The sequence below is a fragment of the Bombus impatiens genome, unplaced genomic scaffold, assembly GCF_000188095.3.
Source record: "Bombus impatiens unplaced genomic scaffold, BIMP_2.2 scf_0096, whole genome shotgun sequence".
Classification (NCBI taxonomy): domain Eukaryota; kingdom Metazoa; phylum Arthropoda; class Insecta; order Hymenoptera; family Apidae; genus Bombus; species Bombus impatiens.
The window spans coordinates 457,792-484,096 of record NT_176515.1 but is presented as its reverse complement, the minus strand read 5'-3'; the positions used below and the strand labels follow the sequence as shown (position 1 = coordinate 484,096).

Here is a 26,305-nt window from a genome sequence, read left to right as displayed (position 1 = left end):
GCATCGTGGATCCTTTATTTAATAAATTAAGTACAATATGAACAATGTTTCTTGTACTAATATGTTTGTGTTATATTGAGCGCTGTTATAAATAAATATTAATTATTTCTTATGTATGTATATAACTACGTGAGAACAAAAATATTATTACAAAAAGATGTATGCCACTGAAGAGAATACGAATACAAACTGGTAAATAAATATCTAAGTTGGAAGAATTTCTTGAATTATTTTAATAATTGCTTCATGTTATCCCATGAAGTACATAGAATGTATGCACTATATCCTGAAATTAAAAGAAAAAGAAAGAAGAAATTTGTGGGCCCAGTCGAAAAATTAGAACTTAATTATTTTTAGTATATTAGATTAGAGCATTCATTTGTTAACATGTTAACATGCGTGTATTATACTTTATCACACTATCATCTGTACATATAGATCATAAGAACTAGACATATTAGACATTTCAAATAAATTCATGATATAATTAACGAGTGTTGGTTATTTTATGTTAAAATTAAATACATTATATTGACTAAAAGGAAGATTTACATTTGAGTCAATCAGAAGTTGCATTAATCTACTCCATAAAATGAAAAACAGAAGAAGGTAACGATGTTACAAATACTATTTTTTAAACTTATTTTAAAATTTAGTATCGTTTATGTCATTTTCTTTGCAATGAATGAACTTACGGAAATAAATTATTTGTTTCTTGAAAATTGAATGTTAATCATGTATTCATGTAATGAAATTGTGGAATTAATAAAAAGTGAAGTTGATTATTTTAACTTCTGATTTACTGGTATTTATTAATATAGTATAATCGGTAGAGTTTATTAATACAATATTTAAGTGTTTAGATCGAGATTAATTAGCAACCGAATTTTTAATATTTTAAGTACGTATAGTATATTTTACGTAATCTCAAGTACAAATACAATATTATTTTCGGAGCTCTACAACTAATAAGATACTTAATCATTGGTTTTTAAATATAAAGAATATGTGATTATATTTTTACAAATTTTTAGATTTATTTTGAACTTTATTAATATATTTCTGATAGTCGTGTTCATTACCGTTCTAACGAAATTTCAATAAATAACATATTGATAACACATTTTTATAAACGTACGAATACTTTCGTGAGCAATTGTATATTATCCGGATTTCGTTTTAAATGCCACAACACGTTGAGCGGCACTCAGCTGTACCGGAAAGACGTCACGAGTGTTTGAATGTTTCAGTGCTGCCATCTGTGACGAAAGAGGACGAAATTGTACGAGACTAGCCGAATTGGTCAGTTGCGGTCGCCATTTTGTCGGGCAGTCATCGGGTACGTCGTGTTTCTTTCGGGTTGCTGTACTTTTTGGAACAAGCACCGCCGAAAAATTTGGGGTCCGGCACGTTCGTTCGCTCCCCCAAATGGCTTGTTTGAACACCCTTAAGCAGGAGATTAAAACTCTTGAGTCCGTCTTCCCTAAGAGCCATGAGAGATTTCAGATAATGTCTGCGAGTGTGGACGAACTCAGCTGCAGGTTCGTCGGTAAAAATGGGAAGAAATACGAAATACACGCCAATATTACAGTAAGTGTACCAAGCATGGATGCGATTTGAGACAGTAAATCGATTCGGAACAATCGACAGTATTTTCATTTTTATATGGATAGCGTGTTAAGTTTCGTCGCTGTCTACGACCGATCGGACAAAGAAACAATAACAGTCGTGTTGTTATTTGAGGCTTTTGACAAGAGCCATGCTCGGGAGCACGTATACCGTGTCTATCGTGTACGCATTGTCCTCTCCATAGTTTCTTATTGTTCTGTACGTTTTGTTGTAGTTACGATCGATCCTTTCTCACCTCAATCAGCTAGTTTCCGTGGAGATTTTCAGACGAATTAATATTGCGCTAGAGGTCAATGTATGTCACAAATAGAGGGTAAGCCCCTCGTAATGGTATCTGTTCTCTCTGTCCATTTTTGTGTTTGCAATTTGCAACAAACAAGTTCGTTTAGAATCGGTGCCATTTAGACAGTTATATCACGATTACCAAACTACTTACTAATTTTGTGTACGCCAGATAATATTTATAGATAAATTAGATAACAATGAGCATATCCATGTATGTACGTTCCTCTTACCATCGTTGCCATCATCGTTCGCTTTTTTGTTATGAAATTACTTTCAATTTTCATTTGACTACTCCGAAATTATAATAGTTAACATATTAATGCTAAAAGTAAATAATTGTTTATTCTTATAGCTGTTTATGTTGTTTAGAGTTGAGTTCATTAATTTGTAGCGATTAATTTTAGATTCGGATCCATGTAGAAAGTTTATTATCAGCGTGTGTAAACAATAAGTCATCGCGTATAATCGCGTGCGTTTAAAAAAGATTTAAGCTCTATGTTTCTTTTGTTATGGAGCTCCGAATGCAATTCGAAATTTACAATAGTTGTCTTTTCTTTCATTAAAGGTCGATTGTGAATAAAATTATTTAGCGTTTTAACAATTCGAGCGTATTCAAAACTATCTTTTCATCTTGCGTGTATCAAAACAAATGTTGGACTTAAAAATTTGATTCAAATAGATATTAGTGAAACGCATTATTGTTCTCGTTTTATCTATTCGTTTGTTACAAAATTGACAATTTTTGTTCATTTGTTTCATTGAGAAAATATGGTCTGGTATTGCTAATTAATAATATGTGATTTCTGTTACGCACATGCATGGACGTGCACCGACGCTGAGCTAACTGCAATTGCCGATAAATCCATATTTAAATATCCTGTATACGACCGTGATAAACATTCGCCGTGTATTATAGTTGATTTTTTATTAATCTTTTATTTCACGAATTATCGTCGAACACAACTATTTTACAATTTAAGAATTTTCATGTCCATTATCTTTTTTACTATAGTTTTTTTTTTAGAATCTTAAAATATTTTTTACTTTATGAGTCAGCTTTAAACACCCAATTAGGTAACTAATTTTTATCAGTAATTTTTATATGCATAACAATTGGTAAACATATTTTTTAATTTGTTAGAGGATTTTATTATTGTACACATACTTTAAAGTGGTAGTAGTTCATTTTATATTTAGACAATTTTCTGTCTTAGTTGAAATAACAAATGAACTATGTTGAGGGAAATTATAGCATTTTTTGAATAAAGTAGTTAATTGCAATATTGAAAACTATCAAGTTTATCGAAATATGTTATATAAATATTCATTATTGTTATTCAATATTATGTAAAGTAATATATCATTACATATATTACATATTATAAAAATTAAATTATGATTATTGCGGTTTTGCTTTATAAAGTGATTATATGAACTCTAATGAATGTCATAGGAAACCTATCCTTCTACACCACCAGTTTGGTTTGCGGAATCAGAGGAAACAAGTGTTACAAATGCGGTACAAATTTTAAGTACTACTACAGGCCGTGACAACCATGTCATTAATCAAGTTGGGATTCTCTTGAAAGAATTATGTAGACTGCACTCATTACCCGAACCACCCGATGTTGAACGGTTAAGGACAGCTTTGGATCCATTACGTTTAGGAGGATCGAACGAAGCAGCGGCACAAAGGATGGAAGCTGAGGATGTAGAAGATATTGATGATGATGAAGAAAGCGATGCGGAAGAAGACCTACATTTAGATATGGACGAAGGGGATGCCAATGCAAAGAGTAAGGTAAATAAAGTAACATTAAATAAAACAATTGTTTTAATACGTAGATTATACTTGTACTGTTTTATACTGATACAAATTGAATTTTTAAGGGTGAAGAAATAGAATTGGAACATCTTGCAACGTTAGAAAGGTTGAGACAAAATCAAAGACAAGATTACTTAAAAGGATCTGTCTGTGGCAGTGTGCAAGCCACAGACAGACTTATGAAAGAATTGCGCGACATTTATCGGAGTGACAGTTTCAAAAAAGGTAGTCACATGTTTTTCATTCTATAGTTGTATTAAGACAGCTTAATAATCATATTATAAAAGGAAAGTGCAGATTTATTGACATATTCAAGTATTTACTTAAATTTGTTGTAGGAATGTACAGCATAGAATTAGTAAATGACAGTTTGTATGAATGGAATGTCAGGCTGATGTGTGTTGATCCTGATTCACCTTTACACAGCGATCTCATACTTCTAAAAGAAAAGGAAGGCAAAGACAGTATTCTCCTTAACATGCTTTTTAAGGTATGTCATTAACTTGCAAGTGTTTTTATTGTATGAATTTTGTGTAAATCAAAATTATTGATTCTAGTTGTGTTTTAGATAATAAGTAATACATCATCACTTTTAAGAATCTGTTTATTATATCTTGATGTTTTAATTACGTATGATATCAATGTAGTTTGGTAAATACTTTAGAAATTTTGTTAATTCGCATGATATTGATATTTAGGTTATTGATTTTGTAAAATTAAGAAAAAATTCTTTATTCTTGTGATTGCAGGAAACTTACCCATTCGAACCCCCATTTGTCAGAGTTGTGCATCCCATGATCTCTGGTGGTTACGTCCTTATAGGAGGTGCAATTTGCATGGAACTCTTAACGAAACAAGGTTGGAGTTCAGCCTATACAGTGGAAGCAGTCATCATGCAGATTTCAGCAACACTAGTGAAGGGAAAAGCACGCATACAATTTCAAGGACCAGGTAGTGCTAGCAAAGTGTGTGGTCAGGGTCAATATAGTCTAGCCCGTGCACAACAGTCATTCAAGTCTCTTGTACAAATACATGAAAAAAATGGTAAGACGGTCATTTTATTTCTCATTTCATCGTGTATGTTAAATTTTTGCAATACGAAGAATATCTGATGAGAAAATGATGAGTTTAATGTCTAGGGTTATTTAGACGATGAATTTTTCATTATCGTTATTATATAATATGTTTTTTAATGCGCGTTTCTTTAACAATATTGACTTAAATAATTTGGGAAGGATAATTTTAGAAACATATGCTGCTTCTTTTTTTCCTTTCCTTTTTTTTTAATATAACGTCGATATTTATACGTTATATTACTATTTGCATTCCTAACTCGAGGTTTAACGATGCAATCCTATAAGATTCTGTTATGTTAGTAAGTCTTTGTATCACATGGCTCTTAATCTTTTACTTTTGACGTATGTTTTTCCATCTCTTTCTGAAATACTTGTTTCTGAAATATCTATATACATGGTATTATGTTGTTATGTATTCTTATAGGTTGGTTTACCCCTCCAAAAGAGGATGGCTAATGAACATGAATCACGGAGAAAGAAAAGTTTGACGCGTGCTTATGGCTGAGACTTTAATTCGGTGTGTGCCCAACAAATAATTGTTACGATAATGATTTGATACACAAAACACAACATTAACTAGGTAATTTAAGATACTGAATTAATCTAATGCATAATTCCATTTATAGCTGAAAAGGCTGCCGCGCAAACAGTGAAGTGTTTGATTATGTATGCATAGATTTTTCAGTAATTAGTGATTAAATCGCCAATCGCATTTGTGAATGTGAGATGTAATCATTTTTATCTGGAATTGATTCTTACGTTTGGAATTACTAAGGATCATAATTATTCCAAATAACATTAATCTTAGTTCTTTTTTCGTGAGTACACATGTTGTACGTACGTACGAAACAGTGTAAACATTCTCTGTGAAAATGCGTTTGCGCAATCCGTGCTTCCTTTCTTCCAACAGAGGGAACACGACGATTATCAACTTAGATAGTTATATTGACAATTTTTCTAAGTGTTTTTTTATCATTGTGAGCTTTCATTCGTTCCATTCTATCTTATTATATCTTAATTTTTTCATCGTGCAATTCATAAGTAAGTTTGTTTGGACATATACATTTGTTAAAAGTAGACAGTAAACGAATCTGATATGAGAATAGCGATGTTTCTGGGGGTAAAGCGAATTTTGCTATTACCTTTTGTATTTACTCGATGCTTTCATTCATTGATCAACATGATTCGATAATGTGAACGAGCACACAACTAAATCATCACAGTTCTAGAGTATTTCGAGATAGTATATGATTTTAAGAAAATTAACATCACATACAATGAGGCTTTAGAGGTTATAGTATTACTTGTAATTCTACATACTATGCAAAAGATGAAAATTCACGAATGATTCAATTTGACAGACTAATGAAATTATATATTTTCTTTTATCAAATAGAAACTTTTTACATTTTTATTTTGTTAGATATTAAAATAATAAACGTATATATTTCTAATGTTATCTTACGTTGTCTGCTTTCTAATTATTCATATTTAATCTTTAACTAATCTTTATTTGAGGTTGCATTCTGCAAAATATTTTATAATTTACGTTTTAATTGTCAAACATTCTTATAAATAAAGAAATCGTATAGCAATACTAGGTAGTATGTATTTCCTTAACATAATTGACTACTATACAGTTAAGGGTTGTATAGATGTACAGATACACGTTCGTGTGTTAATTTCTCGAAACTAATGTTCTTCGAAGTCCATATTATTTTTTCTTGAATCTAAAACTAAAAGTATGCAAAACAATGTAGGATTCACCATTTGGTTGTGTGCTTCGTTTGTCAAGCTACTTTTGTTATATCGTTTACAAAGCGGTTGATGTGTGCTTGAGATTGATATGAAGGTTTGGTCTGTATGTTGGGCGTACGCTCAAGCGAATTTTTAGTGGTATTCTATATACATATATATACACATAAATATATATCGTGACAATTTATTTGCAATTGAAGCTCTATTTACACGACGTATCGAACGTGAAATTACGCGAGTAATTGTCGAAATTTCTTTGTGCCACAGTAGAGTTTACACTGGCCAGTTAAAGGAAACGATAAGGCATAACAAGCGAACACGCGTACATTAAAGGCACCATTAGGATCGCGAAAAACGAATTACCGCTTCTTAAGAAAAAAAAAAAAGAATTATATACACATGTATTATTGCACATGTATTTGAAATTTATGAGACTATGCTATCCTCGTGCGTTTTTCTTCGTGAAAACATTTTCTTCTAACTGAACGGGTATCGTTCCCTTGTCTATAAAAGAAACAAACAATTATGGACTTCCGGTTCTTTTTTCACGATGACTTCATCCCTAGTTAACGATAGTAGTCGATAAAAATTATTATCCTTGTATGGCAAAGACCGATGGCCAAACTATTGCGTATACGTTTATTAACAAGCGAATTTCTACATTTTTAAAAACGATTGCTTTTCATATACTCGATATATCTTGATTCCACTCCCAGAACGTCTATGCGAAATGTTTCGTACATACATACATACGTACATGAAACGCGACGTACATTTTACAAGGATACATACACATACAGACACATATGCACGCACGCACGCATGCACGCACGCACGCACATGAGCGCGCGCGCAAACACATACACACACACACACACACACACTCTACACACGTCATATTATACAGAGATATACATTTACATGCGTGCATATTATGCATTCATAACACATGCTCCGATTCGTGTATATAAATATACATATTCCGTTCCTTGTGTTTCATCTTCGTACGTTGTACATATGCAAATTTGTATCAATTAGTCGACGAAACACGTTTGAACGGCGATTCGTTTGATCACTGCGCTACTGTATCTATAAATTGGAAAAAAAAAATATGGATTTGATGGGTACGTGAATTTCAACGAATAATATAATATTTTCATCGTGTAATTTAAATAATTGTAACTAATTTTTTTGAATGTTCGACACACCGAATTGCACGGGAAAATATAATATGTATCTCAGTTTATGTCTGTGAGGTTGTTCAACAAACAACGGTACGAAGATGAAGCGGTACATATGTTATTGGCAATAACGCATGTACGATGCATCCGTAAATATAATTATTGGAATAATCGAGCGAAGTAGCATGGGTCAATAGTTTCTTTTTCGTGGTGTAATTAAAAGAAAAAGAAGAAAAAAGTAAAGCAAAAAGAAAATAAGAAATCGTTTGTGAAATTCGTGCGAGCAGTTTCGTAATAAAATCTAGATTCTTAAGTATAGGTGTACAATCGATGAGCTCATTGTCAGTGGGTATCAATGATTTGTACAGCCGCACCTGACTGACACTGAGTGATGGTTGTTTTGACGTCGTTAACCGTTATGTTCTTTGTCAAAAGAAGAAAAAAAAACAAAAAAGAAGAAAAATAACTTTTCATTTCTTTCGCGTTTGTTAAGTTTTTCTTTCCTTTTAAGAATTTGCGGAGCGTATATTGTAAGCAGCCACGTGGCCTGTATATTTTTGCTACAAATATCGTTGGTAGTACCCGTTTTTAAAAATTAAACGTTCTTACGTTTCTTCTTATTATTATAAAAGTAATTACTATTATCTCTCTCTTTTTTCTTTCATATAACTCATTCGAAGTTCTTAGAGAAACTAAAAGAGCTGATGAAATATTGACGTAATAAGATCGATTAAAAGCGAATTATATTTAATGGTTTATATCAATTATCCGTAAATCCATGCTCATTTCTCTTAGCTGTTAAACGAGACGAACTCCTTCGCAGATGCAGAAGTAATGAGAATTTTTGTAAAAAAAAAGCACACGAAGCGTGTATTTTTTATTTGATCGTTACTAATATTCGATGAAATACACGAATACAAATTCGAATATGCACGAATTTGCAAATCGAAGTCCTGGCTCTTTTGTTATTTGTTACAATTTATTAAAAAGATATCTTACGACGAGTCTACCAACGATGGAAAGATATCAAGCAAAATTTCTCCTTACTTTTGCATCGAAATTATAATATAATTTACAAAAAGGAAATATACTGTGTTTCTTTGATCAAAGTAGATCGAATTTCCCTTTGGTTGTAATTACAAAGAAAACGGTGAAGAATAGCGCGTTGAAACAAAAGCGTAGTAAGTAAAAGTAAATGATTTTTTACGGATTCGCTTCTTAAATAACGAGAGTAGTTTGTATATTTGCGATATGCTTGAACGAAACTTTGAATTTTTCACGATGATTTTACAATGAACTGTCGATTTGAAGACTGGTTTAAAAAAGAAACGAAAACACTTCTTGCGTTCCTTTTTCCACTCTTAAGATTTGTGCGTTATCACGACGTTCTATTCTCTAATTGCTATGGGCGAGTAACCGAACGCTAAACGATCGGCCTGTATCGTAATGAAAGCTCTATTTTTTATGTATTTGATTTCGTGTAAAATATAGGACGATACTGGTGTTTCCGGTTAAACAGATCGGAAGAAAGATTTGCGAATATAAATGTGCCTAGTTTTCGAATGTATTTGTGGCAAAAATAGTGAATTTGTTATTAGAGGGTCTCAAGTTCTCCCTTGCTTTCCCGACACCGTGCTTTTCTAAAAATTTTTCTAAAAAGTAGCTTTTCTTAATCCGTTAAAGGCCAACATTCCATTTGCAATTTATTTGCGGTCGGTTTACTTGTATTTGAATTCTGTCTTTTAACATTATGATTATAAAAAGGATTTGTAAGCATTTATGTAATATTTTTTTGCTCGCTATTTCTTTTTCCATTTAGATCCTACAACTTTATAAAATTCAAATTTAATTATTCGTGGCGCTATAAGGAATTTTGCATTGAACACCGGCGTTGCCAATATGCGTAGTGTTCCGATATATATTTAGCCTGACAAAGGACAAATCAACGTTGCAAGTTACTTTCTCCAATCTTGCACGTTGTTTCACTGCCCGGTTCTTGATGGGTTAATTCTTTTACTCGTCTTTTTTCCCCATTAGGGACGGGGAGCAGACTATCATTTTCAGCCAAATTTCTGTCTAGCCAAACAGTGTCTTTTTACAAAAACCGACAAAGATAGGATACGTAGAATAAATGAAGAAAAAAGACAAAGAACAATCATTACACACGACTTTTCCTATCCACTGTATCTGCCTATTCAATTAATGAGTTAATCGACGAATAAAACAAAGTGAAATCGGCTCGCTATCTATGATCTTAAGGTGGTCTTACGCGTCTTAGGAACAAAAGAAAAGTAAAGATTAGCCGTCACGTAATGTATATCTCGTTAAGCGAATATTTCGATATTTCTAGTATAAACGAAGATTATACTTTGTCTCTTTCTCTCTCCTCCTCCTACTCCATACACATGCACACCTACACATAGAGCTACAAGACACAGAAAATAAAGAATTTCGATAATAAAGGCAAAAAAAGATGGTTCTTTTGATGCCAGTTAATTTTCTTCATTCCCCCTTTATTTCTTCAACGATGAGATAATACGTATAATAATAATAATAAATACGATTCTTTTATACGATCTATCGTAAATTCTGCTTTTGTAATTTTATTTTATCAATAGCACATTTTAGCAAAAGATACACGGAGGAAATTTTCTTTATTGATCTTTGCTGTAATTCCTTCGATAACGTTTTGTCGGAATAGATATATTTATGACTTTTGACAATTCCAACTGTATTTCGATCGATGACGCTTATATCGCAAAGCAGCGTAAATAATATTCATATTTAAACGCGTAAATGTCCTGGATGTGTCGTAACGAATCGAGCGAACGCAAACAGTTGCAAATTTACCACGAACAATGGAACGACCACTCGATTAATCAACGCGCGAGTACGATGTCGTAATAATTGGAAGCCTTGGAGGGACCGCGGAGGGCTTCCGCTGTCCTTCCGGATGACGCGGTGCTCGCAGGACATGGAATGTCTGCAGAAAATCGGAAGAGAGGCGACGAACACACGTCACCACTGCGGTGAGGGCAAGGACACGGCCCAGCACACGTTGCGATTTTGTCCAGCGTGGGAGGCCCCACGTTGTATTCTACGGCTAGCGATCGGCGACAGACTAGACCCCTCGTCAGTTGCGAAAGCGATGCTGAGGGGGCAACAAGAGTTGCTCGCAGTCCGTTTATATCGCGAAGACGTAATGCTCGTAAAGGAACGAACAGAGCGCGAGAGCGTGAGAGCGTCTTACCCTTGCAGGGTTCCTCGCAAGGACGACCCTGCGCTACCCAAGGAATGCTCCCTCGGACAGGAGAAGACGCAGGAGTGCTCCGGCAGTAATTCGAAAGAGGTGCCGTGGAGTTTTAGTCGGTAAAGTCTGACACTGTTACGTTTTGTTTGGCTCGTTTTGGTTGTGTTGCCGTTAATTTTTGAATTCAAGTTAAATTGTAGCGTTGTCTGTCGTTTAATGCGATTGGCAATTGAACTCTGCTACGCGCAGGAGTACCGACACGGGAGAGGATTAAAGTTGGTGAAAATAAACGCTCGCTTAATCCTATTATATTATTAGACAAATATTCTTCACAAAAAAAATGTTTATTCGTATTCTAATTGGATATTGACAGAATTGTCGTTGAAATTTCGAATACTCGAAGTTACGATCGTTCGTAATACGTTTTCCGTCTCATAAATTAATTTGATAGATTTTCAATAATTTACAAATTGACAAAAAGAAACACGTCGATTAATAAGACTAACAAGAACTGGAAACTAATGAAACAAAAAACTAAAAGCTAAAGAACTAAAGGACCGAAGAACTTAAGAACTGAGAGCAAAAACTAAGAGCTAAAGGAACTAAGAGCTGAAAAGCTAAGGAACGAAAGAATCGAAAGGCAAAGGAATTGAGAATTTAAGAGCTAAAGGAATTGAGAATTAATCGCTATGAACAAAGAAATTATTTGCCAAGAATTGGAGAACTGATCGCCAAGAACCAAGGAATTATTCACCAAGAACTGACGAACTAATCACACAAAACTGAGGAATTAACTACTCCGAACTAAGGAATTATTTCTTCTTTCTTCTATGTCGCTACGCTTATTTATATTTAGATCTTCCGTGGAGGGGTCGTCGTGTGACGGGTTATTCCGTGGGGGTTGCGAGGCTCGAATTTGCTTTCTATACAAATTGTTAAAATTTATTTAAATTTCAAATTGGTAGTTTTAGTCTACGTTACGGCGCGTGTGCAGCGCGGGACGTGACAACACTATTCCGCCGCTTGCCAGAAGAGCGAGGGGTGTCGATGAGGATTTCCCCGCGTATAAAAAAAGAGAACATCGTCGTAACGGAGCTACCAAGCGACGAAGAAATTTTGCAGAGTTATTTCATTCATCGCTGGATGAGAATTCTAAAAAACATAAAAATATTTCCGTATGATCATTGATCATCGATCATTCTAAGAGAATTATACTTTCGTTATTTTTAAAAGTATCGATTCAAGCATCTTTTTGCATTACGGAAATGAAACGAAGAAGCTTTGTAAATTTTTATTTGTTTATGCGAAAGTTGTCCCAAAAGAATGTACGCGTTGTGACCAACGATAAGGTCGCTTGAAACTTTAACGTTGGAACTTGGAATCTTCTAAACTGTAGGTGAATAGAATACAAATTTGGGAAATCATGTCAAAACATCCGCTGTTTCTACTTTCCTCGAGTTTCTTTTATGGAATCGTATCGAAACTGTGATAGGCAAAACTTTGGATATTTGGAATATATCTCGCTTTTTATTGATTGGAAGAACGTTCGAAATAATGCCACGAACGAAGCTATTTTTCGATAATAAAAATTCCGTTCTGTATTATTTAAAAAATAAATGAACGATAAAGGATACGAACAAAAGACGAACGTACTGAAACGCATAATTTTCTCTTGTTTTAGTAAATCAAGGGATACTTGTTCGTGGCAGAGGCATATCTTTCAAGTTCCTTACGACACGGTTAAGAAACAAATTCGTTCTTTGTTTAAATCACAGTTCGCAATGGGGACAAAATGACAATTTAACGTTTAATCTCAAGAAACGAGGGTAAATTCTACAAACAAGCTGCTAATTAGAAAAGGTACAAATTAAATTGGTGTTCTGACGTTGCAGTATTTGCCTGCTACATATTTACTCAGCTTGTATTTCTTAATGACATGCTTGCAAATGATAAAAGTGCTTTTTAAGCTTTGAAAACTCGTCACCGGCAAGTCTGCTCGTTTATTCTCTTCGTATCGCTATTTCTTACGATTTTAATACGATTTATAAAAGAAGTTTCGTGTTTTATTTCATACGGATCGTACGGTGGATTAAATTTTTTAGTATTTCGTTAAAACAAATTCCGTCTATAGAATTTACGCGACTTATTATAATAACACGGTAACATTTCCATGAAATCAATTTTTACCATTTTTTTTTACCAATTTTTGAATCTTAAAAATTGAATCTTAAATTACGAATTATCCATATACGTATATCTATATAAATTAGATCTTTTTGAAATGAAAATATTTCTCTAAATGGAAATATTAAAATGAAAATATTCTGTTACGCCGGGCGACTCTCTGCCTGGCCCAGGTCACACACCGCGGGCCAGACGGACACCAAATGTCCGCTCTTCCGTACGGCGTATCCTCGATAGCCTTAAGCACCCGTCATAAACCCGAGTAACTTGCCTGCTAAGGACCTTCAGACCCAACAAATGTCTTTTTCTAAATCAGTTTCTAAAGACTATTGTTTCCTCGGCTTGACACGGGAAAGTTAGTTTTTCTCACGTACGATGCTTCCCACTAGCAACTTTCTATCGAGGGTGGTTAAGATCCTTCCTAGTCCACCAACCTTCGTTTGTCCAATCCGAGGCAATGTATACTGCCTTCACTTCCTGACCTAAAATTTTTTTTTTTTTTTATTTATTTGTTGAAATTACAATCAATTCTCGCGTTGAGAATTTTCAGTAATTTTTCTGGCGTGGCGCAGTGACATGGCTGTTTATTTACAATAAGTTAATACTTGTTATAGATAGGTATAATTTGTAGGTATTATAGGTAAGTGCATATGTTTAGTTTGGATAACTAAATGAATCTTGCGTTTAGGTCTAGCGGGTAGTGCCTCTTCAGCCTGCGAATCTGGTCGGTCGTGTCAAGTAGTCCAGTGATTAGGGGGTTTCGGTGTTTGTTGACTCTTTTGCTATATCTGTCGCTGTATTTTGCTATTTCCTCTTTGACTGTGGGTATCTTGAGGCCTGACCTAAAATGGCATGAACAAATCCGACGGTCCCGCGCGCTAGACACACCCATCGCTAGTTTTTCTCCGACACAGCATCGTCGCTCGACTTCGCTTCTTCTACATCGTTGGAAAAGTCAACTACTAAGTGTAAAGCTAACGCCTATCGGGGCAGTCTAAACATAACGCGAGAGTCGGTTCTCGGTATTGTCGAGCATACATCTCCTCTACTAAATATATTATAGTGCTACGTCCACTAATACGCTAAATCCAATTATAAGAGCCCCGCTCTAACGTACATATCTATCTTATCTTCGTGCGATAAGCGATTATCTATTTATCTATGGTCATCGGTGTAATCTAAGTGTTGGAAATATATAATTTATAATTCTGTGAATCACAGTGTTATACAAACTCAATCACCCCTATTATCTCAACGGAAATCAGGGGATCGATCAATTCGTGGTGTCGATTGTTATAATCGTAACGGGAATTTACGACTCCCGTTCACGTCTCTCCCCGCGATTGGTCGAATAAACAGATTCTATAATTTTACCATAGAAACGAACTTTCGATTCATAAAAATCTATTTTGCGTCCCTAATTGTTATAGCGGTCTTCTATAAAGTATCTATTACTCTAATACACTTTGTTTCGCTATCTCGACGAAGCCTTTGATAATTGTCTTATTTCCACACACTTTTATGAAACGTATGACGTACTTGACTTGTTCTTTTCGACAATTTCGCGTTTACTTTTACGCTTTGTCTTATCGTTGATCGATCAAATGATTCAAATCGTTAGAGATTGAAAAATGAAATTCAAGTGGAAGCAATTATCGTTGCGATTTAATTAACCGTTACAGGGAATCTCGTTGAGGATTTTTTGTTTCGTCGACACGAGAAAAACATTGGTTTTGTGCGAAAGGACGCGCGGTGCACACGAACGAAAAAACCAGCGAATCGTTGGCCGGACACGAAGTAGTAAAGAGAGGAAAAAGTCGGCCAGTAGAGAAGTCGTATAATGATCGTATCGCGTTAGGAGGTTGTTACCGCGAGTGGCGTCCACGCGCGAGAATCTTCTCTCCGGTATTGCTAATGAGATGCCGCATTTGTCTTACCTCGTACGGCTCCTTAAATCCAACGACCTTCAACCGCTGTTATTGTTTTATCAAATTCATTAATTATTCGTTACCTCGTACCGATTAAATAGAACGGTATACAGCAAAAATTGGTTGGGTGTTAGAGATGTATCGGGTTGGCGACTGAGTGATCGTGGATTTTGTCATTAGGTGGTATTGACAACATGCGCGATCGCTTAGTTGCCAAGCCAATGCTTTTATTCCGAACGTAGAAAACGTGAGAAATTTGATTAAAACGTTACGTTACGATTAGTCTGCGTTTTCTTTTCTGTACTCGTAGAAGGATTTGGGAAGAGAAGCTTTGGGACGCAGAAGGAAATCTATTTTCTCTGATTACTCAGCGTATATATCCTGCATAAAAAGTCGTCTGGGGAAACGAACCGCTTTTCTTCGTAACTTGGAGAAAAATGACGTCTACCGTGGTACGAGTCGTAGATATTTTTTATGCTATGCTTCGTAATGACGTTCTAGGAAAAGGGTTTCAAAGGGTCCGAAGAGATTCAGCCGTCTCATATTTATGCATAAACATAGCTACACTCGCGTATCTTTTATCCGAGCATCGATTATATTATTAACTCGCGATAGAGGGTTCGCTCGTTGATAAAAATATTTTCATAGCGACTCGGTGTTTAAAAATATCTCGTCTTGTTAAAATATACTTGCCAGTGTTTCCAACTGCGAGTTTTATTTTGTTCATTCGTGGATAAAAGCGCGCGTGCTATCATTAGATTGAGAACTTTTTAAACTTTTTTTTCTTTCTTTATTTTTTTAAATTTTACAATTTGTCCAGTAGGACATTTGGTAAAATATTATAGCTTAGTGGTATGATAATATAACACGTGGATGGTTATCCTCAGCGGGGTTCCATCTTCCAAGTTGTTTATTTTATTTCTATCGTGAGGTCCGCGGGATGCTTCTTCTTCGGTCTTCTTTCCATTATGGTTTTATTCGTTTCAGCAACCAGCTGGTTTGGGTGTGTTACAAGTCTTTCTTTATACTTTTTTGCATATCTAGCGATTTCCTCTTTGACTGTTGGAATTTTTAAATCTTTTCGTAAGTCTTCATTTCCGACGTACCATGGAGCGTTAACTATCGTCCTTAAAATTTTTGCTTGCCCTGTTTCTATTTTATTTACGTGACTCATTGCTGCCTCCCCCATAGTGGGACTCCGTATGTCCAGCTTGGTTTGATCATTGTTTTATATATATTTAGTTTATTCATTATGCTTAATTTAGATTTTCTATTGGTTAACCGGTACATTTGCTTCCTTTCTTCGCGTATTCTGTTTATTATTGATTTTATGCGATGCTTCCGTGTAACTTTTCAAACCCGACGAATTTTTTTTTTATTTATTTATTTACATTTTACAATTTGTCCAGTAGGACATTTGGTAAAATATTATAGCTTAGTGATACAGTGATATAGCACGTGGATGGCTACCCCCAGTGGGATACCATCTTCGAGTTTGATTGATTTATTTCTTTAGTGTGGCGAGTGCTTGTATGTTAAGTTATGTCCTTTGTGAGATCTGTTGGGTATTTCCTTTTTAGTCTCCTTTTTATGTTTGTTACCGGTTCGGGTGCGTTGCTATTCTTTCTCCGTACCTTCTTGCGCTTCTGTTAATCTCTCCTCCTTGATCGTTGGTATTCCCAGGTCTTTCCGAATGTCCTCGTTTTTAACGTACCATGGCGCGTTTGCTATTGTTCTGAGTATTTTAGATTGCATTGCCTCTATTTTGGTTATATGGCTCTTTGGTTATATGCTGCTGTTCCCCATAGTGCTATTCCGTATGTCCAAATTGGTTTTACGACCATTTTATATATTTTTAGTTTGTTTTCTATGCTTAGTTTGGATTTTCGACTTGTTAGCCTGTACAGCCTGACGAATGATGTATACGTCGATGCTTAGTACGTCCGGTCTACGTACAAACTTTGTCTGTACTATGTCCCAACTATCAGAAAAATAAAATACTGCTCTTCTAATTAAACATCAATTACGAATTTTACAGTTTACTGAAAATTATCGACAAATCACCTTTGATTCTTTGATCCTCCAATTTCGTTGTATCGAGAAAAGACAAACTACCCGCGATCTGTGAGGATTCTTCTAGCGTCCAATCGTTGTCGTATTAAAAATGGTAAAAGTTTTCTTTTTTAATTTATTAAAATTTACAATCAATCCTTGCATAAATGGTAAAAGTGTTCGGGATTTGAAGTGTCGTCTGGTAATTAAATTTGAGTAAAGGTTCATCGAACGCCCAAAATTCCAACCCTAATCCGACATATTTAAATAGCCAGTGTTAGATAATCGATATTAGAATAGCCAGTGAACTAAAAGACAGTTGTATTCAGAGTATTGAGTGGCATAAACAAGGTGAACTAAACCTTGCTCTTTACATTTCTTATAATCCTTCACCTTGGACGCCACACTGGTCGCTAGTTAGTAGAGTGTCGCAACAAAAAGAGCAGCTTTGAAATTAACTTTACCATTCGCCGTTTCTCGCTAAACAATCGGTGATGGTTGATTTCGTCGTGACAAGAGTGGACAAGACAATCGCGTCGCGTAGCTTTCTTCTTGCGCGTGTGACATCGACATCGTCAAGTTTTCCGGTGAATCGATTCGACGTTTAACGGTTCGGCGTTGCAGTCTCGTCGCACGAAAGTCAGGCCAAACTTGCCCCTTATTGCTTCCGCAGCGATGGTCAAATCCGGTGGCGAGTAACTCGGTAAATTGTCAGACTTGTCGACTACGTGGCGAATGAATTTGTAACAACGGCTATCGGCCACTGTTAGGGACGTGTTTCGACGCAATCAGTCGGTCCGGTTGTATCGAACGTGCAGCTTTCCGTGCAAAGATACACACGCGCGATCCTTGTCTTTACCATTAGCTCTGTCACGTCTATTTTCCACGTAATCCTACTTTTATACGATTTCCGTGTTATGGGTTAATCTTCCAAAGGGACTTATTTTTTTACAGTTAAGAAATTTCCTAAGTTTAATACGGAGAAGAAGATAAAAAGTTATATGAAATACTTGCGTCATTATGAAATAACACGTCATTTTGAGTTTCAAAACATATTCAATTGTACTAAGAGTTAACCCGTTGACCGTGGATTCGTTCGAACCTAAGAACATTGTCTTTACTTTAAGAGTGACTGATAAACACGTTAAATTGTTAAACCTTGTTAAATCAACACTTGTACATAATTGTAAATATAAACCTCATTGAACAACTACGATGGCTTGTTCTAACGAAGATACGCAACGCGCCCCTAAAACTAGCGCCAAGCCGACAAACCCGACAATCATTAATTTTTTTTTTTTTATTATTTATTTATTTACATTTTACAATTTGTCCAGTAGGACATTTGGTAAAATATTATAGCTTGTGGATGGCTACCCCCAGTGGGATACCATCTTCAAATTTGATTGATTTATCATTAATTTAAAATACTCGTCTCTTTCGATTTCCTCGATAATATTTCCTCGAACGTATGATTGGTAAGACCTATCTATCCGACGTTTGTTAGCTCGTCGCGTAAACGATCTTTTCACCGTTATTCACTCGGTTTCGTTCGTTTGGCCGCCACTACTATCGCCGTATTACGGATTAACTGGGTCGACGAAAGATTTTCAATAATCCAATATACCGATGTAATTTTACCTTATATACGCTGTATCCTTGTCGATGCATTTCGTATTACTATATATATGATACTATAGGTACACGAATATTGCCGAAGCATCGATGCACAGCGTTCCCACGCAACAATAGTTTACGAATAAAGTTTGTTGGCACTGCATCGCCAATGAGAATTAAGAGAATTCGTTTCGATCAATTTTGGCTTTACGGCGTGTTGCGTTAAACTATAGCGAAACGCGCACACCGGTGGGTTCTACGTTCTATATTTGCTTTTATATAAATCTGTCGCGCGACAGCTTTGCAGTATTTTTTCCAAAAATGTTTCCAAACGAATAGAATATCGATTAGTTTGTACGAGTCGATGTTATAGGACAAAACTGATAGTACGTGTCTGTGCGTACGGTTTTGCTTTATTATAAAATTGCAACATTAAAAAATCCATACAACAAAGACGTATCGATCGGTTAACGTCATCGAATTCCTAGACATTGGATTGCCGATACTGGTAACGTGTAACCAGTGATTTCCAAAACGATATCGGTAATAACAGTTGGTTCGATTGCGCAAGACAGTGTCACGTAATTTTTAGGGTTGGTTGGTGAAAATAAAATATAGTTGAGTCGTAACACAACTATTAACTTTGTATTAATTAAACTTCATTACGAATTCAGCAATCACAATGTAACACGCACTGAATTAACATAAATCGCAATTCACTCCAACCACGTTATGTAAGACTTAGTTACAACGATACGTTAAGTACGCGACTTATAAGGGTAGAGACCGATATAGATATGTTGACTATTCTAAAGACATAGAATAAGTCAGTGTTTCTGGCGATACCGTGTCCGAGGAAAGCTAGGGGTGGGTGTGTCTAAGGACACGGGACTATCGGATTTGTCGATGACGATTTTGGTTAAGGAAGCGAGGGCAGTAGACACCGTCTTCGATTGGATAATAAGACGGTTGGTGGAGCAGGAAAGGTTTCAGCCGCCCTCGCGAGAAAGTTGCTAATGGAACATACCAGATGTGGAGAAAACCAACTTTCTAAGCTAACACGTGGTAGATAATAAACGTAAAGGGAAATCTAAGACAGGAAATACTCGCTTGGTCCGAAGGACCTTAACTATGAAAATGCCAAGGCCCCTGGTGGGCACTTAAGACTATCGAGGGTGCGCACCAAGGATATGCAGACATCTGAGTGCCATCCTGTCCGTGGTGTATGGCCTGGTCTCTGATGTGAATTGACGTTACAACAGCGTCGATACGGCGAATAATTGCTGAATTCGAATGGAACGAGAGTCGATTCGCTGCTAATCGTACACTACTCTTCCAAGTGTTGCTCGTTTCGCGGAACGAGGCTTGAGAAACGTTGATGTACACGTGTGTACGGTTGTATACCGTACACGTAGGTGGATACGGGTGTGCAGTGGCTAGGGAAATATCAACAGGTGCAGTCAGTTGGTTGTTTCGCTTAATCGGTTTCTATTCTGTGACGGAGACTTCTAAGCTCCACCCTTTCGGTAATACGCGAGTCTCCAGGGAATCGAGTCGATGCGATTCCATTGTCTTAAGGCGGATGGAATTATTCGATCGTTTTTCCAAATCGTCCGCTACGCGATTACTACCGATTGAATTTACGAAAATAATTCTCTTCTTGAGAGATCTGCAGTCAGGAAAATTTCCTATTTCTAGCATTTAGACAACTACGGAAGTTGATTCACGAGCAATCTTGTAAATAATATCTGGTGGAAAGACGTATTTCATGGAAATTCAAATCGTTTCTCCAAATACGCGATTTTGTGATTTTTAAACGATAAGTTGCCTAAGTTACGCTTTGTTTACGGTTTGCTTAAATTGCACTTTCCTCGAGATGTACGTTCTCTCCATAAAGAACATCGTTTTTAGCAATTTTTAACCTTGTAACACGGATGTACGTATTTTTCAATTCTCAGGATCTTTACTGTAGGATTTTTTATTGATCGATGGATCTATTCGTCTGGTTATTTAACGCAAACTAAATACAAATAGCAATGTGCTATAACTCGGACGACTAAGTAGTTAATTCACGACACTCGTCACCACGGTTCCAACGCTCTCTTTCACGCGGACCATCCTCCTCGACAACGCTGATGTCACGTAATCTCGTGACTTAGATTATAAAAAAAAGAAGGTTGAGCCGTAGCACAACTCTTAACTTTCTTTCGTCAAACTTTATTATAAATTTAACGATCACAATAATCTTACAGAGGTAGCGTAACATACCGAATCAGAGAAAGCCCGAACAAGAACTGCCTGAGCTTGCTCGAGTCTCGGCCTATATATGTGTCGAGTCGGAATCCGAGTTCGAGCTCGAGTCGCCATTCCAGGGAGGGCTTGCGGTAGGTAGCGGTTCGGCATTGGAGTTCTCCATCGTCTTGTCGCACGTAGGGTACTTTTATCGTCGATAGGGGGATGTTACAGAACAGACGAGGATGCACAGCAGACACACGCACGCGACACTAGTGACGATGACCTCAGGCTTGATAACGAATCCACGGTCAACGGGAGGATAGGTTTCCTTGCTCTAACTCACGCGTGCACCACTCCCTGATCGTAAGGCGCGACTCTTTCGCCGATCAGATCTCAAGTAAGACTGCCCTTCGTCACAACGACGCCACCGAGACAAACTCTGGTGTGGTGTCTAAGTACACAAGATCCTCGGATCGACGTCGCTGTCGATTGGTCGATTTGGGACGCAAGCTACCTGTCCGTTTGCAAACATCTTAATTGCCGAAAAAACCCAGGTTTCATAGCGGGTCCTCGGGCTACCGGGACTTGTGTCGTATACGTGCCTCAACTTCAGGTATTCATCGTTCTAAGGACCGTTAGCATGTTTTACCGTCGGGTACCTCTATGGGTAATTCCTTTAACGAGGGTCATAACACCGCTCCGCGCCTTTGTTAGACAGAGCTCCCGTCCCGTTGACCGCGGCTACGTTGGGCGGCAGGCTGTCGCCGCGAGCCAAAGCTCACCGTCACTAATCCCGTACAATTACCATCGGTTTGGATAACTGCGATTGTTTCATTACGACTATGGTAGGCTCTAGATCACAATGTTAGGGTGTTATCCTGAAGTTCCAGAGGGGCCCCGGCGTCCTTTCGTCTCCGACATATGTTTCGCTTTGGGGATGTTGATGGGCTCGGTGTAGGTTATGACGATAAGGTGGTGACGCGTGCAAAAGAGTCCGAAGATCAGGAGCAAGTCTTATCTCTGATGTAGATCGAGATGTGGTCGATGTCACACTGACGACACTCTGACTTCTCAACTAGCTATTGCCTGTTAATTCGTCTTTCTCCCTTGAGCATCCCTTTGTCTTTTCTCATAGCTCCACCACGTACGTGTTCCGCAACTGGTCAGGTAGGTCTTTTTTCCGCGTAACTATTCGACCGAAGGACCGACGACACGTTGACGAACCTGTCAGCACTTAGGTTCTCTCGCGACATTGTTTATGGTTCGCCCGATATTTCTTACACCATTTGTCCACGATACTACAGGATTATACGTCATTTTATTTCTCGTCCGGGTCATCCTAATTCGCAAAAGAATTACATCGACGAATATTTAAATTTACGAACACCCAATTTCGCGTCTCAACCCATCGCTCAGCCTATCGATTTTCGTATAATTCTTACAAACGCGCGACGCGAGATCGACACGTGACATCGCGCATATCGTATCGCAGACGTATTTCGGAAGCGTTGGACAAGTCGGTCTATCGTATTGTCCATCTGATCCTTCCGTTTTGCTTTCCTTCCTGCGTTCGGCGCTGTAATCCAGTCGACCGTCAATCATTATCAGCACGCACAGACAGAGAAGCGTTATGCGGTCAGTGTGTGTACGAAAAACTGTACAATCATGACACAAGAGCAAAGGGATTGAGGTAATTAACGTGTACGCTTGTTTGATAAAGAAACGAATGGATGAATTGGTAATAGCAAAATATATTGAAATAAGTATAAGTACAGAGATAGCGTATGCCAATTTGATCGTCGCTCACTCAATGCTACATTACCAAAAGAATATCATAGGGAGCTGATATCATAGGGATGTTAGCAGAAAAAGTCAAGCTTCTTGCGTAACTGAAAATGACAAGAAACAGCAATAACGATCCAGTCCTTGTAACCCAAAACAACGTTAGTATTCAAGGGCACGATAGTATGGATCTCTCCCAGTTTTGAATTTTTCCATTTCAACTTGAAACTTTTTTTACGGCCATGGGCCGCTACAAGACTATTGTACGTGGCGAAATAAGTCGAAAATATAAAACACAACGCTTCGCTTTCGAAAATATAAATCGAGTTTGAAAATGTATTAGGTTGTCCGAAAGGTTTCTTTCGTTTTCTAAGGAAATAATAGACGCACAATGTTTTTGGTTTTACATTAGTTTATCGAACTATGCACGAACATAATAACAGAAATAGAACGGAATGGATCACGCCTAATTCGATAAAATAATATAAAACAGAAATTGTTGTTTATCTATCATCGCCTTATGAGACGAAAGAAACTTTTCGGACAACCTAATACATATGTATACGACGAAAGTTTGAGAAGCGAAGGACGGCCCGTTCCGAAGGATGCCGAAGGATGAATCGAAAATAGAAATGACAATTGGTCAGCTATGACAGAGTTACGTTATTAAGGTATAAATAGGGAGCGAAGCAAAGGGAAAGAAAGGAGGGAAAGTAGAAAAGGACGAATGGCGCGTAGAAAGAGGTTGGCACCGGCGTAAGTTGTTTGGCATTCGTTTGGCGTGCAATGCCGACCTCGTTCCAAGATTGAATCCCGCAAAACTGGCTGCACCACGGCGTTATAATTAATTTATAATACCTCTAATTACGTGGCCATGTCGGATGCGGCTGCCCCGACGTTTAATTTGTTCGCTAATTAAACAGGATACGCGCGCGCCTTGCAAGGCAGCAAACGCGGCTGTCTCGTTTCTCTGCTTTTCTCCGTTTCTCTTCAACCTTCGTCGTTCGCTGTTTCCAACGACCTACCAAACCTTCCATCCACTCGTGCACGGGTTACGCGCTTACGAACGATGAACACACGACCACTCGTTGCGGTCGCGGTTCAACACGCGGATGCATCACTCTGTCGCTTCGAGATTCGACGCTGCGTGCTTATCGACCATCATTTTAATCTTCGCGCTTCATCATTTGCTCCTCGAAGGTTACGTTCCCTCCACCGATGGAATGGGCGATCGAATATTTCATCTCGATCAATGCTTAAAATGGCGAACTAAAGTTCCTTCTTTAGGAAGGGAAATATAATAACCAGACGAATAGATCCATCGATCAATAAAAAGTCCTACAGTAAAGATCCTGAGAATTGAAAAATACGTACATCCGTGTTACAAGGTTAAAAATTGCTAAAAACGATGTTCTTTATGAAGAGAACGTACATCTCGAGGAAAGTGCAATTTAAGCAAACCGTAAACAAAGCGTAACTTAGGCAACTTATCGTTTAAAAATCACAAAATCGCGTATTTGGAGAAACGATTTGAATTTCCATGAAATACGTCTTTCCACCAGATATTATTTACAAGATTGCTCGCGAATCAACTTCCGTAGTTGTCTAAATGCTAGAAATAGGAAATTTTCCTGACTGCAGATCTCTCAAGAAGAGAATTATTTTCGTAAATTCAATCGGTAGTAATCGCGTAGCGGACGATTTGGAAAAACTATTTTTATAATCTAAGTCACAAGTTTACGTGACATCAGCGTTGTCGAGGAGGATGGTCCGCGTGAAAGAGAGCGTTGGAACCGTGGAGTTGTGAATTGATTATTTAGTTGTCTTAATTATAGCATATTATTGTATTTAGTTCACGTTAAATAACCATCGTTTCCTGTTTAATCCATTTTAAATAAATAAATAGAATCCTACAATTGTGTTCTCCGGATGTTTTTTCTATACGTAACACGTTTCCGCGACGATGTCCATTAATTACGATACGAATTTGATCGATAGAATTACGTCTAAATAGAATCGGGAATAATTTTCCAATTCCGTCGGAAGTCGTAAATCATGCATTACACGGTCAAATAAAAATAGACGCGGAGGAAACCGTTTCATTTAGCTTGTCTTTCTCTTTGATGGTTCGCTTTCACGCTGAAGTTTAATTTCCTATGGGAGTTCATGGCCACTCCGCAGGTACACTATCTATTATCCTGGTCCTCCTGGTTCGCTGCTATTCTGATAAGTATCCGTTTCGTATTTCCATCCTAAATATTACGTCGTTGCTTTACCGCGGCGTTTTTTAAACGTGTACTTTGCTCTCTCTCAGCAAATTATTGAAATATCTCTAACTCGATGGTTTCTCGTTACTTGGAACTTTCAGGTAAAATCGTTAGTTTCTCTATCGTACTGCGTATACTGTTCTAAGTTCTGTCGAATTAATTAGGGAACTAGAAACTCGTTCGTGACACGAAGTTTCGCGTGATTTTAAATGTACATTTATATAAAGCTTTTAATAAAATTCTACAATTACATCAGCGATCCGAAAATCCCGGTAAGATCGAACGGATTGGTCGTGAAGATACGTCGGGACATTCGAAAAAAGTCGAATCCTTTAGAAAAGTTGGATAGCTACTCGGAAGCCGTTATGAAAAATGGAGCGCTCCTTTCGGTATAATATATTTTGAGCCGGTCACTTTTGATTCTTTTCCATCAATTTTAACCCACCGCGTACGTACGAACGCGCACGTTAATCGTGCATTTACTGTTCGTACGATGCTCGACGAGCATATAAAACGAGATAGAAAAATCGGAGAAAAGTCAACGAACATAGAAATATCAATTACTTTTTTGTTTTCGAATTACAGTGTTTATAAATGATTAGTTTTGCTAGATAACGGCGGAGCCAAAGAATAGATTCATTTAAAGCAAAGCTGTTTGTTATCCAGTGTGTTGCGTGTACGATGGCAAGTTTGGAAGAAAGTATGATCAAAGTACTATCGAAGTAATCTGCGATTGCACGTCCCATATTACTTGGAAAGCTCTTGCGCGCAGCTTCCGAAAACTTTGCGGACGAACGTTTGAAGTTCGGATTGGAGTTTCAAGTGAACTCGGGGGTTCATCCCAATCGCTTATCGATGAAACACAGGTTCGAGTTCTAACTCGGAGATGTGGCGACATGTAGGAAATGTTCATCGGTTAGAGAAAATATCGGCGAATTGATTTTTCGCTGGTGAAAACTCAGGTTCTTTAAACGCTGCTGATTTCTATCGACGATTTCTATCGAATGAAAGGGATACCGATAAAAAGAACGCCTATCTACTTCATTTGTAACTCGTTAGCCGGTTTGTACACGTAATTTATTTATTCTACGCGATCAATCACTTTGTTATTAATTTTAGTCGAAACACATTTGAAATTCTAGTTTCGAACGTTTGTTACGCTACAAATAACGACTACAATTTGCATAAATCTCATCAACCAGTTACGTGGTTTCATGTCACGTGTAAATAGCTCTC

The 26,305-nt window shown here is 37.1% G+C and overlaps 1 protein-coding gene and 1 long non-coding RNA gene across 2 annotated transcripts; both read left to right on the top strand.

Annotated features, from left to right (window-relative positions):
- The first annotated feature begins 1,290 nt into the window (after positions 1-1,290).
- On the top strand, positions 1,291-6,164 carry LOC100742888 (ubiquitin-conjugating enzyme E2 Q2). Its single transcript, XM_003486034.3, has 6 exons — positions 1,291-1,590; positions 3,368-3,715; positions 3,805-3,964; positions 4,078-4,229; positions 4,489-4,783; positions 5,240-6,164. Exons 1-6 carry the CDS (start codon positions 1,429-1,431, stop codon positions 5,269-5,271), a joined length of 1,149 nt encoding a protein of 382 aa, XP_003486082.1. The 5' UTR covers positions 1,291-1,428; the 3' UTR covers positions 5,272-6,164.
- Positions 6,165-15,041: 8,877 nt separating this feature from the next.
- Positions 15,042-21,943, top strand: LOC117151149. The gene is made up of 3 exons (XR_004460852.1): positions 15,042-15,052; positions 15,732-15,734; positions 21,911-21,943. It is a non-coding gene; the product is annotated as an uncharacterized LOC117151149 (long non-coding RNA).
- The last annotated feature ends 4,362 nt before the right edge of the window (positions 21,944-26,305 follow it).

Excerpts from the sequence above, each read along its gene's own strand:
- LOC100742888 (XM_003486034.3), top strand. The coding sequence starts at position 1,429 with ATGGCTTGTTTGAACACCCTTAAGCAGGAGATTAAAACTCTTGAGTCC. Across the intron at positions 3,965-4,077 it reads GAGTGACAGTTTCAAAAAAG|GAATGTACAGCATAGAATTA; the intron begins GTAGTCACATGT and ends AATTTGTTGTAG. Across the intron at positions 4,784-5,239 it reads ACAAATACATGAAAAAAATG|GTTGGTTTACCCCTCCAAAA; the intron begins GTAAGACGGTCA and ends GTATTCTTATAG.